At 39.1% G+C, this 14,953-nt stretch overlaps 1 protein-coding gene across 3 annotated transcripts in view; it reads right to left on the bottom strand.

The window, feature by feature from the left end:
* LOC127314309 (intermembrane lipid transfer protein VPS13) overlaps positions 1-14,226 on the bottom strand; it is a 32,459-nt gene extending 18,233 nt beyond the window's left edge. Inside the window, exons 1-25 of one of the 3 annotated variants that reach the window (XM_071823229.1) lie at positions 13,909-14,226; positions 13,352-13,429; positions 13,107-13,219; positions 12,922-13,015; positions 12,437-12,480; positions 12,272-12,340; positions 11,327-11,400; positions 10,357-10,564; positions 10,127-10,192; positions 9,958-10,037; positions 9,440-9,589; positions 8,643-8,706; positions 7,690-7,791; positions 7,304-7,483; positions 7,086-7,208; positions 6,500-6,646; positions 6,330-6,419; positions 6,129-6,230; positions 5,561-5,619; positions 5,377-5,479; positions 3,990-4,178; positions 3,771-3,887; positions 3,326-3,588; positions 1,711-3,242; positions 459-1,618 (exon numbers count right to left, since the gene is read on the bottom strand). In XM_071823229.1, the coding sequence (XP_071679330.1) occupies positions 459-1,618; positions 1,711-3,242; positions 3,326-3,588; positions 3,771-3,887; positions 3,990-4,178; positions 5,377-5,479; positions 5,561-5,619; positions 6,129-6,230; positions 6,330-6,419; positions 6,500-6,646; positions 7,086-7,208; positions 7,304-7,483; positions 7,690-7,791; positions 8,643-8,706; positions 9,440-9,589; positions 9,958-10,037; positions 10,127-10,192; positions 10,357-10,564; positions 11,327-11,400; positions 12,272-12,340; positions 12,437-12,480; positions 12,922-13,015; positions 13,107-13,219; positions 13,352-13,429; positions 13,909-14,005 (5,304 nt within the window). In that variant the 5' untranslated portion in view covers positions 14,006-14,226. The remainder of the gene's footprint in view (positions 1-458; positions 1,619-1,710; positions 3,243-3,325; positions 3,589-3,770; positions 3,888-3,989; positions 4,179-5,376; positions 5,480-5,560; positions 5,620-6,128; positions 6,231-6,329; positions 6,420-6,499; positions 6,647-7,085; positions 7,209-7,303; positions 7,484-7,689; positions 7,792-8,642; positions 8,707-9,439; positions 9,590-9,957; positions 10,038-10,126; positions 10,193-10,356; positions 10,565-11,326; positions 11,401-12,271; positions 12,341-12,436; positions 12,481-12,921; positions 13,016-13,106; positions 13,220-13,351; positions 13,430-13,908) is intronic. The other 2 variants (XM_071823228.1, XM_071823227.1) reach the window with 2 other exon arrangements.
* Positions 14,227-14,953: the final 727 nt, after the last annotated feature.

The following is a 14,953-nucleotide window of genomic DNA, read 5'->3' as shown; positions in this document are numbered from 1 at the left end:
GGTCATGGTACTAAACCTTCTTTGGAAGGTACTCCCTCCGCTCTAAAATAAGTGTCGCAACTTTTTATAGATACGGATGTATCTACACACTAAAATTTGTCTAGGTACATCCAAATCTAGACAAAGTTGCGACACTTATTTTAGAGCGGAGGTAGTACCAGCTAACATTTCATTATAACATTTTCAACACTATTCAGCTCACTTTAGTACTTCATATTTCATAATGCTCCTTTCTTGAAGGCAATATATTCAAATTATGTTGACATTTTATCTACCAGATGACCAAGAAAATGGCAAGGTCACCTGAGACTGCAACTTTTTGCAGTGATATCAATCTCACAAACCTGAATAAAATATTCAATAAATAGCTGGTTTAGGTAGATCTGATAGACACCTAATCCTTAGACTGTGGAATTTCATCACAAGAAATCAACAACTAGCAGTGTAGCATAACATACCCTTCCATCATTTAGCAGGAGAGAACCTTTTCTTAACCCAGCCTTGAACGTCACAGAACAAAACGAAGAAGCCGATGATGACGATTTAGGAAATCTGAGTTCCATACTGCGCCAGAAACTAAATATTTGGTGCGAAAAACTAACATCCATGTATTCTGCTTGTAGATCAACGGAAAGGTGTGGTGATTTCATTTCTGATTGATCAATATAACCACTAACTTTAATCTTGGAGATATGCATGAACGGAACAGAGGCACCCTTGTCCACTTGAATCATCTCCAAAATTACTTCTCCTCTATCTAAATCACATTTGAATTTCGCCCAACTTTCACCGAACATGACCACCAAATGTTTACTCTCAACAGTTAAGGTGATAAACTTGCAACCTCTTGGTTCAATGCATTGAGTATCATCTGTACAGTGCATTGAATTAGAACCAGAACTCCCATCAACCCCTGTATAATTGTTTGTCTGAATTTGTTCTTTCTCCCAGATAGGTACATGAACAACAACAACAATATTTTCACATGTTACCACCAAGTAAGAGTTGTCTTGCGAACTAAAATCTGATGCAAGAAATGATGACGTTGCAGAGTCTGAAAAATGAGGCAAAGCTGCTGGATGCCCCGCATCCAGACTGTTATCTTCCTTTCTTATGTAGGAATGAAAATGGTTGATAATGATATCCCAATCAACTAAATATAACCAAGTCTCGAAAAGAGGTACAGCAATTAATATCTCGTCTCGCCCAGCAAGATGCTTCGTAAACTTAATTAGAACAGGAGAAGATGGCCCATCAGAAACTATGGAGACAAGAGTGTGACCACCAGATGATTGCAGAGCTAAAGAGACAATATCCATGTCAACACGCTCGGGGTTTTCACCAACCATTACAGCAGAAATACCAAACTCAAGGTTTGCAGTGGCAACATTCTCCAATGGTAAATCTTTATCTTTTGAGTGACCAAAGAGAATCATCAGATCCTTGGCAAAAATAGTGATATTAGTAGGCTCATTAGATTCAACGCTCTCCTCATTGGAACTTCCACATTCTAAAAATTGCCGGGCATTGCCTTTGTACATTCTACTTTCTTTGACGATTGAACTTAACTCATCAGTGATACGAAAAACTGCCTCCAGCCCATCCATAAAATTCAGATCTGTACAAGAGAAGACAAAGTACATGCTATTATTGTAGAACCAATACATTTCAAGAAATGTTTAAAAGCAGAAGTATGACCCAAATCTATACCTTCAGCAATTAAGTTGCATTTTGATATTTTGCTCATGATGAATGTGGGCAACAAAGGCTGCTCAGAGCAGGATAGTTCTTTGCAAGGAACTTGAATCCATATACCAGCATCAAGCTTTTCCACAAGAGAATGGATTCTGGTAGGCATGTCCTCATCAAACTTCAGGATAATATTTCTTTGCTCATTCAGGAATACAAGCGATATGGATGCATTTCTTGAGCATAGGCTGATGACATCAGATCTACTGGAGAGCATACACTCTGAACTGAAGAATTCTTTAGGAATACGCTTGACAAATTCTGCTGAGATTCCAGTTGCAATGAACTCACAGAAAAAATATGGAACACCAAGCTTTATACAAAAAATCTCTTGATTTTCGACAGGAAAAAGTATAACACAATCACATATCTCAAATTTGTAGGTGATACTGTCATGCAATTCTCCAGAACACTTATCATTACTTGCCACAGAGTGACGCTGTTCCACCACAGGATTCCAATCATCCAATAGAAAATATCCAATAAACATCGCCAGCAACTTTGATGGCAATACGCAGCAAACATTTTGGGTTGCAATACATACTTCAGTTGAGAGTGCAGATAAATCTTTTTTAACATGTATGTTGAGTACATTAGCATTACCATGTGAATAAGCACTCCAGAGTTGCTCATTAATACTTGGTGATGTCCACGATGAAGCAAGCATTATATCTTTAGCAGACAATAATAGGTCCCATGAGTTTGTGTCTGCCAGTGACAGTGTTGCTATAGACTCAGGAACAGTTAGTGTTGCTAAAATACCACATGATTCATGGAAATGCACTCTAACTGAAACAAGTGATAGATCCAGAATAGTTGCGCTGACATTATTGGTAGCATTTGGGGATATGGATGAACAGTTAGAATGCTCAGTTTTACACAGTATGCTGCTTGCAAGCTCTGATCCACAGTGGCCATTTAAACCTGAACTCTCATCACACTGTTTACTCTTTGAAGATGCAATATCTAAGGCCTGAACACCTTGAGTTTCTAAACATCCAAAATCAGATATGATATCAGCACGTAAAAAAGGGAAGTGATCAACAGAAACTCCACCATATGATGTGCTCTCAGCTGGACAGAAATTTGACAAGGAAAGCTTCGGAAATTTGGAAGTGGTTGCTTTAGATTTCATGGAACTGTGGTCCAATGCTGGGGACACAACAACATTGCCAGCTGGAGATAGTGCATCAAGACTTCTCAAAAACTTGTTTATCTGGCCGACTACAGAAGGATGGACATGCAGATCAACATCATTTAAGTTCAGCTGGTATACATGATGAACTTGTTCATTATATTTATGAGTTCTGTAGTGCAACTTTAAGCAAGCTTCAGTAGCAGAACTTTCAGGACGTCCTGTCATGTTAGTAGTAGTTCTAGAGTTTCCTGATGAACATAGCACATCCAAGCTCGATTTGTTCTTCAGATCAGTGGACGTAATTTCAACCATCTTGGTGATGACCCAGAGTTCTGGTAATTCCCACATAGCATACCTACAAACAACAACACCAATTCACACAATAAAATCACAGAAGATATTCAAATCAAGATTGCAAGATTGTGAACATTGATTAACCTGATATCAATATCTCCAACACCAACAGTGATGAATGAACATTCCTTGCCATCGTCTTCAAGGTCAATAATTACACTCAATTTGTCCAGCTTGAGAGATGCAGACATATTTGAGGCAGGTTTCTCGGGTCCACAGGTCTTGGTATCATCAGAAGTGTTGATTCCAACTAGGTTACTTTCTTTCAGATAGGTAGACACATTAACAATAGCGCTGTACATTGTCTGAGAAAAATAGATATCGGCAGATGGCACAAGAGAAGTAACCTGCCAAAACAATGGTTCCAAAAAGTACGTTCACAGAGACTTACATACAAAGAGGAAAAATATATATGAGCGCATAGTATATACTATACACCGAACCATCTTCTGTATGCATTCCTGTGAATATAATAGGATCCAGAACATTAAAACCATACAAGAAATCGTCTATCCTTCAAAAACAATACCTCCAATTGTTTCAGCATCGGTTCATCCAAGAATATGCACAATCCAAAAACAATAGAAGCATCCAGTTTGACCAATGTGGAGGTTTTATCATGTCTACCAGCCATTGACACCTTCACCTGCGAACATACATATATACATCATATATATGTACATTTCTCACTGGTTCATGTGGATGCTGAATAAGGAAAAAGCGAAACAGAATATGCACAGAGCCTAACCTTGAATCCAGTGAGGCTAACCTCAAAATGATTATATAGGTCATCCAACTGTAAACCAGGCAGCAGGCTGTCAGAAAAATAAGTAGATGTTTTCTTTGATATGTAATCAAGAAAACAATTGGCTTGCGCCTGAGATTCCTCCTCAACTGTATCTTTGGATCGCACGGATACATCTTCAGCCTCAAAAACCTGCAATTTGCACTGGTTTCAACGACAAAGCTACCTACCACGAACCAGAAGTTCAAAAATAAAGAGGGACAGCTGGAACCATCTTTCCTTCAATACTATTGAGCTGGAACCATCCAATCGTATATAAAACCTACATATGATTTCATTCACCTCCCTGTGTGTGACTGGAAAAATCAAGTGGAAATCGTATATAGCCTAGCTGCAGAGGTAGAATCTATTGGATGGTAATGTAGAACGGGGACCATAAAGTAAATCCATTCAGACTTGATCTCAACTATTGCACTGGCTGTTGTTGTATGGCATGACTGTTTCTGCTGCCGAATTCGGTGAAATGGACAAAGTGAAAGTAACCTATGGCTATTCTATGCACAGTATTACATGCTGAGATCATTACTACTGAAATTCATTTGTTATCGATAAAGCACGTCAATATCTGTTGTTAGCTTGCATTCACCACGAATGCATTATCCTTATATGTTTATCTTGACCAACTGCTACACATCCTGTTTAAGCACACCACTAGGCGCTGGTATCTCACCAACCTGACCAGCTATTTCCTCTGACTGCTGCCACACTTCAAGGTTACTGTCTTTCGGTTAACAATTATGTCCTCTGTTTATTACTGCCTCCGATCCATAATAAGTGTTGGGGCTTTAATTCAAATTTGGACCGACATTTATTATGGATTGGAGGGAGTATTACAAATACTGTAGCACTTCAAATCGAGATTTTGAAATATCAAATCAAGGTTTACGGAAAAAGGCAAACTTTTCCACCCATTTCAAGAAGTACACTTTTGACCCAATTCTAACATAAAAGGAGGTAAAATACAAAAAGTGTACTAACTGCAACGTTCATTTCCATAGGTGCTTTATATTCAAAACAAAATCGAGGGCACATGAGACCTTATATTATGAAACACTATGAGCATAGGAGAGTAGTTATACCCTACAAATTTGCCTAGTATTGTAATTATTAGTTTATTACTACAATGTCAAATTTAATTCTCAAATGAAACAAATAAAATTCATTTGATTTTTGTAATCTCGGTTATGTCCGGGAAATCAATTAAGTAGCAACCAACCCAAAGGGGATCTGGAAACCTGATCCATGGACCCTTGTGAGCATAGAAATTCCATGGAACTAACATGCTCCATGGCCAAAATGTAAAACACTGGTGTTTATCATTAGCACATACCATAGTAAGTTCTTCTCTTCCACAATCTTGTGATGGTAGCCTAAACACGAAGTGGTGAATCCTTAAATCCCAAAGATGTTTCTTTTGGTTCCCAGACATGTACCTAGAATCAAATTGAAACAATTACTTATATTCAACTGGCACACAACAAGAAAAATATCGAAGTAAATAGGAGAGAACATACTTTAGTTTGGAGAGAAGTCTTGTTCCAAAATTATCAAAACGATTTAGTGAAGAAAGCACCTGCATGCATGTAGAATTGCTAGAATATTACTTTGGCATTTAAACTCGTTTCAGGTGACAAAAATCTCTAACCTAGCAAAAGTTAACATATATTCAAGTACTTGAAAGGCACAACAGGTGACAGAGAGAGCTCATATCAACTCAGAATAAACAAAAAATAACATAGTATGCCTAAAATCAAAGCTGATTTTTAGAAGAAAATTGGAAGAGGATATCATATTCAAGATTGCTGGATCTTACCCTGCACTTCTACGAATGGAGAAACACAGATTTTACAGACGGTGGAATATAGTTGCAGTAAATGTTCCTTATACAGCCTATGTAGTCACAAAAATAGTTTCACTTGATAATCCAACTAGCTTATTGGCTATTGAATCTTTCTCTTGCTTCAGTTAGCCATATTTAATAAATTTGATTTGTAAACAAACTCACAAAATAAAGCAAGACCCCAGAAAATAGTATATCTTTCCTCAAACGGTGGAGCATAAACGTACAACATGAATGCTTACCCTATCGTGCTGAAATTGGAAAGATGAAAAAATCTTATAGATGTGCAGAAGATTGAAGAAGAATTCTGGTTCGTAGATGGCATTGAATTCCTGGACAACAACCTAACAAATGGCAGGCAAAATAACAGAAATCAGCAACGAAGAACACCACAGGGATACTATGCAATGAATTCACCCATCTTCTGTAAAGAATACAAGTACCCGTGTTGAAGCTTCTGAGCTTTCATTTGACTTCGGAAAGTCAAGTTGAACACTGATAACAGGTGTTCCCAGACCATCAACAGTGCTACACTAAAATATGTTACGGTTTAAAAGATACAGTTCACAGAAGGGCCAAAAAAAACTCTTGAGGATCAAACTGTAATGTGTACCTTTTCAGCCAGCAAGATTTTACTTTTATTAGCCGGGTTAGTAATCTCAAGTGAATCAAGCCAGGCAAGGATAGTTGCTGAATCATCCCATATTTTATATTCAGTCCCAAACCCACTAAACATTGCATCAATAAGCTTCATGCCAAACTTCCTAATAAATCAGCACATAAGTTAGACAATATCACGATAACAAAGAGCCTCTCACATAATCTAAACCATGTAAACAAGAAACCGAAAATCAGGCAGCAAACAGAATAGTAAAAGTAATTTGTAATTGTTTAAAACGGAACGAGTCAATGGAAATATTTTACTAAATTACAGTGGGCTTTTGGGGGTACTTATGTTTTAATATCTTAGGAAATGATAACTAATAAGTACAAACTGTTCTATTTAGAGCCATTACTGAAATATTTTACTAAAAATAGCAAATACTATCTTTGACTAACTTTACTTACTAAATTGTTTCTATGGCATGGCACACCATAGCAATGACACACTGAGTGTAAAGCTATTATTACAAATAACAGAATTACTGCAAGATAAAAATATGAAACAACCACCACAGAGAGGACAGGGGAGGAGACACTTGCTTGAAGGTGACAGTAGTAAGTATCTGAGGAATAGATAATTTCAAAGAGTAGTAGTTTTCTTTTGTCAACTGATTTTCAGCAGAAGAAACAGGATGAAATTCCGTCCCCTCGTATATATCCTGAAATGAAAAACTAAGATGTTCCTGAATATCATTACATTAAAACTGGCAGATGCTAAAAGAATATGTCATGGATCAATAGTTTAGAATATAACCTTAATAATGTCTTCTGAAACAACACCAGCAAATGAACTAGTGTCAGCTGTTCCACCAGCACCAAGCATTCCAAGAGAAAGCCAGTTTAACCATCCTCGGCCTGCCCCAGCTAACTGCTCATCGGTTCGAGGACTTCCTGGACTAGGAAAGTTGTCTTTTGTAGATTTTGCAGACAACTCCTGCCAATAACCACTGAGATGTTACACTGGTGCCTCTCTCCAACTCCTCCAATAACTCATAGTATCATTACTACTCCCTCTGATCCATATTACTTGCCACTAACATAGATGTATCTAGACACATCTTAGTTCTAGATACATCCATATTAGAGGCATGTAATATGGATCGGAGGAAGTACTATTTTTCAAATAAAAGTACAAAGTACCTGTAGTTGTTGCTCCGCAATTGTTCTGTAGTTAACTATATCATCTATATCACAATCTTTGTCCAGACTTTCCAGCTTTTGTAGAATGTCATTACTTACAGGCTGAAAATGGCAAGCTTGAACAAGTAAGTTCGTGGAAAGCATTGTATAATCATACATCCTGCGCTATTATTTTATCTAACTGGTGCTATGTAGCCTGTGTGACCAAAACAACTGGATGGACATATATACATATTTAACGGGATCTAGTCAAACAAATATGACCGGGAATGGTAGGTACACCATCGTACAATAAAAATGTTTATGTGATATATCATCGTTTTCCTTCGTAAGTTGATTTCGTTACACAAAAATGATACAGAACGTCAGTCCGGCGTGCACATGATTTATACAAAGTTGGAATCAGATGTTTGCTCCAACTAACAAAACATGTCCATTTAGGACAATAATGTTCTTCATACAGAATGTTCATACAGTTCCGCAATAGGTACTTCTAAATAGTTAACACGATCCTTAAGGAAAGTACTCCCTCAGATCCATAACAAGTGTCGGGGTTTTAGTTCAAATTAGCTTAAATTTTAACTAAAACCTCGAAACTTATTATGGATCGGAGGGAGTAGTATTAATGTTGGTACGTATATCCATTTGGCCTATCACACACACACAATACAAAACATGCAGAAAATGCATGTTATCACCAATTTCGGCTGACATAGTACTGATGTTGGTGTGTATTATATGCATTCGGTCTATACAGATAATAGAAAACAAAGCAGTAAATACATCTTATGACCAATTTTGTCTGACATAATGACAAAGTGTAGTATAGACCCCTTCCTCCTGCCCTATTGGCTTTCCTTTTTTTATTGGTAACAACCATCTGTTCATGTGTGCGTCAGAAACACTAAAAAAATTATGAGGAAATGCATGCCATACTGAGAAAATCACACCACCTGTCCTTTCTGCAATAGCTCCAATTTCGTTCGGTACAGATTGACATATTTCCGACGGTTTCCCCTGTTAACCATACCAGACAGACATACATAAAGCATTTGAAACTAATATATGCACACACTAATCAAGAAAATGATAGATTTAAAAATGTTGTATGAGCAAAAGATGGAAAATTGGTCAACATCACTTAAACTAAGATCGTTAAACTGCACATGTCAATGCAACATGTTAACACACAAAAAAGAGTACAAAAACATAACTACATAGTCATAAATCATTAAACTAGAAGTGTTTAAGCAACAAAGCCATATTCTGCTTTTCAATTAAAGAACAAGAGTGGCAGTTGTTAGGTTAGAACAAAAAACCTAAGTCAGTGATTGCTAGTATCCTACAGTACAGAAAATGCTGACTTTCTGATACTATTTGTCAGCAGATAGGCTCCATGCATTGTTTAGGTGTGAAGCTCTGAGCTCCCTAAAGCTTGTTTAAAATGAAAACAGCAACGTAGAGTATATATTTATGAAATACTTTACTGAATTTGCTACCATTGGCAAACCTAAACTTGATATAAAAAGGATAAGGGCCAACTCATCAGGTTCCTTGCCCTCAGAAACAAATTTCAAGCAACCTTCAAATCTACCCTCTGTAAGCGATTACGAAAGCCTACATACTTACACTTGTTTCAAATATATGGATATCATTCTGTCTAGCAATAATTGGGACCCACTCAACTACAGTTTCTCTTTGCACACCTTGCCGATCAAGTTGAACAGAGAAGAGTTAATAAGAAACTCACAGTCGCTGTCCCAAGAACCTCCAAGAAGTTTTCTCCAATTTTCTGCGAACATCTGCTATAATAGATTCCAGGGCATACTGCCACCACCTTTTTTGCCAACCTTTATGGCTCTTAGATAAAAAGCTCTCAGGCGGACGGTAACGTCCATATCTGTGAAATAGTGGCAATAAGCATTAAAGGTAGTGGTGACTTTATTGTTACATTACGTTATCCTGTCAGCAAATGCTCAAGTAATCTTTTGTTCATACTTAGCAAATCCCTGAACCAGTGAAACCAAAGATCTCATAGTGTTCAAGCACAGGTCATGATGCTAGAAGATTTACAACAGCATTATTCCATCAACGCAGAAAAGAGGAATATTGTGCATTAAGGTTTACATTTAGGTCAGAATAAGATTTTGACAAAAAAGAGCAAATAATTAATCCAATGGAGTATGAACAAATACATGGAAATGGAACCTATAATAGATGTCAGTAATCAGAAACTAGTTTTTGGTCATGTAAATTAGAGCAGCATACTTTTTCCGCAGAGCACAGATGGTGAAGTAATCACAAAGATTCAAAATTTGCTGAAGCTGGATTTCATCAATTGATAGAACCTACAGAGAAAATGAAAATGTAAGGATAAATCAACCCTGAAGTGATCAACACATCTACATTGTGTTAATAATAATGAAAAAGAACGAACCAATGCAGTTAGTTCTGCAGTCATGTCATACTGAGGCGCACCGTCACGCTTTCCAGAGTTGTTGGCCTGTGATAAAGATGAAATTCCATAGGACAAGCTGCTCAGCATTCAGTGAAAAAATTGGCGGATTTAAAGGTAACCAGAAAGCTTTTGACAGCCTTTTTGCCAAATAAAGATGCCTCATAATACCATCATTGATGAAAATATGTGCAAAGAAGAGATGCACTTACAAGCACAGACACGGTCACACAAAATGGATTTATAAGATAATCATCTCTTGGGTGGGCCAACCCAAGACTGGAATTAGAATGAGCTTCAGTAAGAGCACCAACATCATATAGATCATGCTGTTCTTCTAACTGATGACAGTAAATGCCAACATTCGATATATTTATTTTCTTGTTTACTTCATCTTGTCTGGACCTAGCCATCAATGACCTAAAGCACAAGAAAAAAAAATACACATTCACCATCCAATGTTTGAAATTCTCAGCTATCGACAAACCTAACAAATAATAAAGATAAACAGTAACATTTACAGGCATATTGGCCCATAGATAGCCAGCCATTAACATGTTTTTATTTGGAAAAAGTGTAGACGACATTTTTTACAACGAAATGACAAGTCTTGATGATTTTCACGGTATATTGCATAGCAGCTATACCGATGCATGAGAATGACCGGAGGGTTAGATGATTAACTCGAGTTGGTGGCTACCCCGCAACCCGGGTTCGAATCTCATGTGACGCGGATTTGCGGCTCATTTAGCTTCTTCTATAAGAATATGCCCTGGGTGCTAGTGTCCATGGGTCTCCTTTTTTGTTTTAGCTACACCAATGCATATAGCCAAAATACTAAAGTGTGTTACTGTAAACTTTTAGGCCACCACAGGAAACTGAAGTTAAATTTCTAGTGAAATTTTGGATTCCTTCAAGACCCGTAGCTCATAAGTCGACTTAGTTATGTAGAATCACTCTCTCAAAATATGCTCCAGCTCCCACTGGTTTTTAACATTTTAAGTAACTTCAGTCACTTGAAGCATTTTCGTTGCTATTAAGAAAACATCTCAGTTTATATGCAAAACTTTGTCCTAATCTTCAGTACCACAACAGTTGTATACAAAAAAGATTAGACTTAACTAGCAAAGTGAAGCTTTTTTCTTGGTTTAAATAGAAAAACAAATGATCAGGCGCACTCACATGGCAAAGCTTTGCTTCTGCGTATCTGTTTGTATTGACAGACTGCTGAATTCCAAACCAAATATGAAGCCCCCCTGATAATGATATATTACCCAGAAAAACATGTATAGCTGAGAATACTAGACATAACAACAGGAAAAACATGAAGACAGCACTGAAGATCAGAATTGAAGAGGTGATACATGCGTAAAATGCACTTGAAAAGCAACGAGTTTTCTACTACTCCCTCCGTTTGGTAATATAAGACGATTAAGTAGGCTAGACTAGCTAGCTAAAATGTCTTACATTTATAAACAGAGGGAGTAGTATTTATCTGTGGCACAACCATTGATGTTTCGGATAACAAAGAGCATTTAGGAAGTTTCTATAGAATATCGACCTGTGGATATTCCAAGAGTTTTATTAACAATATGCCAGACTGTATGTATGTAGATATGTAACTAAGTTCAGACTAGGCACAACAGGTACCAGTTGACCTTTATGCTTTACAAATTAAAAACAGCAGGAACGTCTCCTGCAAACATACCACTGGGTTATACTATTCAAACTCTAACAGTAGAGCATTACATGATAGAAGAAGAAATCGAGTGGTATAACTCCCAAAAATACATAAAAGCGGAAGAAGAAAAAAAAGAGAATTTAATGGTCACGATGTAGGAGCCACATGGATGAGTATTTTGGAAATGGCCTCTTTATAGATTTAGAAATAACACAACAAATAATCCACCTAAGTCCCTCTAAATCTGATCAATACAAGTTAAACCCAACCGTCCCCATGATAACAAAAATGGGTTTGTAATTGATGTTTTCCCAGTAATTAGTAGCTTCAAATACTTCCTAACTTTTTCCATCTGGCAACAAAAGCATAATTCCATGTGACTAAAATAAAAATTGTACACGTCACTCAATCCACAGAAAAGGAATGTACGACATAAACATGAATACCTGATCTTTGTGGGATTCAGCATATATGATGTGAACATTTCGTATGGAAACTTGGATGTTGTCCAGTATCTGCCAATAAGAGTCCAACAAGTGCAGCAAAAATTACCAGTGTTTCAGCATATCAATGTTTTAATTGTTCAAACAATAAAACCATAATTTGATTACCTTTGCTGACATGTAAGATAGAAGTGATTGTCCCGTTTGGTTATCTAGAAGTCAAGAGAATCAGGATTTTCAGCATCCCATTTGCAAAAATTATACTAACAATGTGAAAAATATAAGTAAATAAGTGTGGTATGAATTGGTAATAGTTAATTCATCAGTGGAATCCTAGAGATATACTGATGTGATTTCGTAGATATAACATGTCCTCGGAAACTCCGTTTTCGCATCTTTGTGAAACTGATCTCATATTCAGTATTTAGTATATATGTAAATGTACATTGCAGATTTTCTTTTCATAATACATGCTAATGTACATGCAAAAAAAAAGTAAACGAAAACTGTAAGGAAAAGAAACCTGAAGTTACCACTAGCAGTCTAGCACATACAGCTGAAGTTAGCACGGTGACAGGTGAAGTGAATTGCAGTGACAAACTGATCTACGTGATTTGCAGAAGATGACGAAGAGCAGAGGAATCACGACAAACCTGTGACTCTTCTGGAAAATTTAGCAAGCTCTATGGCATTAAGTTTAGCCAATTTCCCCGCCAGTTCCCTCTTATCAAGAGACTCGGATCCCCACTGGTAAAGAAACAGAGCATTCACCGAGTCAGAACACCATCGACACGCTAACTAACCAATGTACGCACGACCAGATAAAACAGTGGCATGCCTCGGAATCCTCCCGTGGACACGCACACACAAACACATCCTCGATGACGATAATGATAGGGTCCCACCCGAGTTTCTTCCACGGAATCTTTATGCTTAGCTTCCCAATCCGTCCTGCGGGAACGGCGGAACATGAACAGCTTAGAATTTACACCTGCACATGCTTTCATCTACAGACGAGCGAAATAGCAGAAGTACTGTTGACAGCATCCGGCCAGACAGTCGAAGTGGGGTGACAGATCGTACCGGTCTTGAGCGCGAATGGCAGCTGCAGGTAGTCGAAGGCTTCCAGAATGAGCTCTACGTTTTCCAGCAGGATTTCCTCTGCAGAAAATGAAGCCGTCAGGTCAGACGCTTAGCCATCATCATCATCAGAGTTCAGAGAGACGGCCCAATCCGGAGCTAAGCCGCATGAGTGGTACTAATTCTAAGCGGGAGCAACTCGTACGTGTATCAGTACGAATGACCGACGCAAAGCATGAACAAGCATAATAATAATAATTATTATTATTAATAATAATAATTATTATTATTAAATCGACACGAACTGTGCAGAGAAAAGTTCCCGGTACGACGACCAAGCGCAATGCCAGCCACGCGTTAATCAGAACTCGAACATCCGGGGAACTAGACGCGGTCGTGGAATTAACCGACGAACGAATTTGCTGCCGCGGCGGCCGCGGGGCCACGAAGTAGAGAACAACGGGGATCAGGACACCCGCTGGCTGGCTCGCGGGTGATTGGGGCAAACCAAGCAGTGGGACGCGGGTGTGCTCTTGGGAGGCGGGGGATCGAGGACGAACCGTTCCAGATGCCGATCTTGAGCTGCTCCTTCTGGATGCCCTTGACGTAGCGGCCGAGCAGGCCGGCGAGCACCTGGCTCACCACCCCCTCGAACATGGCGGCGGGGGAGGGTGAGGGTGGAGTAGCCCTAGTGGACCAGCGCTCCCATGGCGTGGTGGAGGCGCGGGGTGGAGTGGAGGCGAGGCCGCGGGGTGGAGGGGAGGGGAGGAGGTCGAGTTGGGTTTGGGAGTTCCGTTTGCTTGGAGGAGGAGGAGGAGGCGGAGGCGGAGGGAGGCGACGGCGATTCGATTCGTGTTGCTGATGTTCGGGGCATTCGGGCTCCAGCCGGCCGCTCCCCCGGTGCGTGGCTGCCTGCGTGGAGCCGTGCGATGCACGCAAATCGGCACCGTATTTCTGTACGGCCGTATCCGTACTTTGGATACTTGGTATTACGATGACGAACTAGCATGTCAGTATCCTATATCCTATATATAACTAAGAAGTCTATCCCCACTAAAATATTTCTTTTGACATGCAGCTATGCCACCTCAGCAGTCCCACCACATCACCTAATTCTGTGTCCACGTTGTCCCATGGAGCTCCCACCATTTGCATGAAGTCGTGCTACCCATGTCGATCAATTCTTTTACAGCATACGAACGAGAACTTTTCGTCGCCTCTCTGCATCCCCATCTTTCCACCTTCCATAACCACCTTGGATCGAGTCTCCTCGCCTCCAACTCCACCCAACCCTCTACGTCCTGCCTTTTTCTCTTCCCCTTCCTTTACCCAATCTCTACTTAACCTGTTCATCTTTACCACCGAGGGTTCGTTTCCATAGACCTATAGTGTATGGCTCCCGGAAAATACATCTACTGTTGATTACGGAATCCTCTAGCTATTTGTTCCCATGAGCTAGCAGCTAGCCTCGAGGAGTCAACAGATGAATAGCCCAGTCAGAAACCAAAGCTTAATTTGTTGTTCTTCTCGGCAGATCCGCGGTTTCTCTTATCAAATCTGCTCATCCGTCGCCGACATCGTCATGACCATGGTCATGAGCTGCGG

This window comes from Lolium perenne, chromosome 7 (assembly GCF_019359855.2).
Source record: "Lolium perenne isolate Kyuss_39 chromosome 7, Kyuss_2.0, whole genome shotgun sequence".
Lineage (NCBI taxonomy): Eukaryota > Viridiplantae > Streptophyta > Magnoliopsida > Poales > Poaceae > Lolium > Lolium perenne.
Note: the sequence above shows the minus strand (reverse complement) of the source record. Positions and strands in the feature narration are given on the sequence as shown.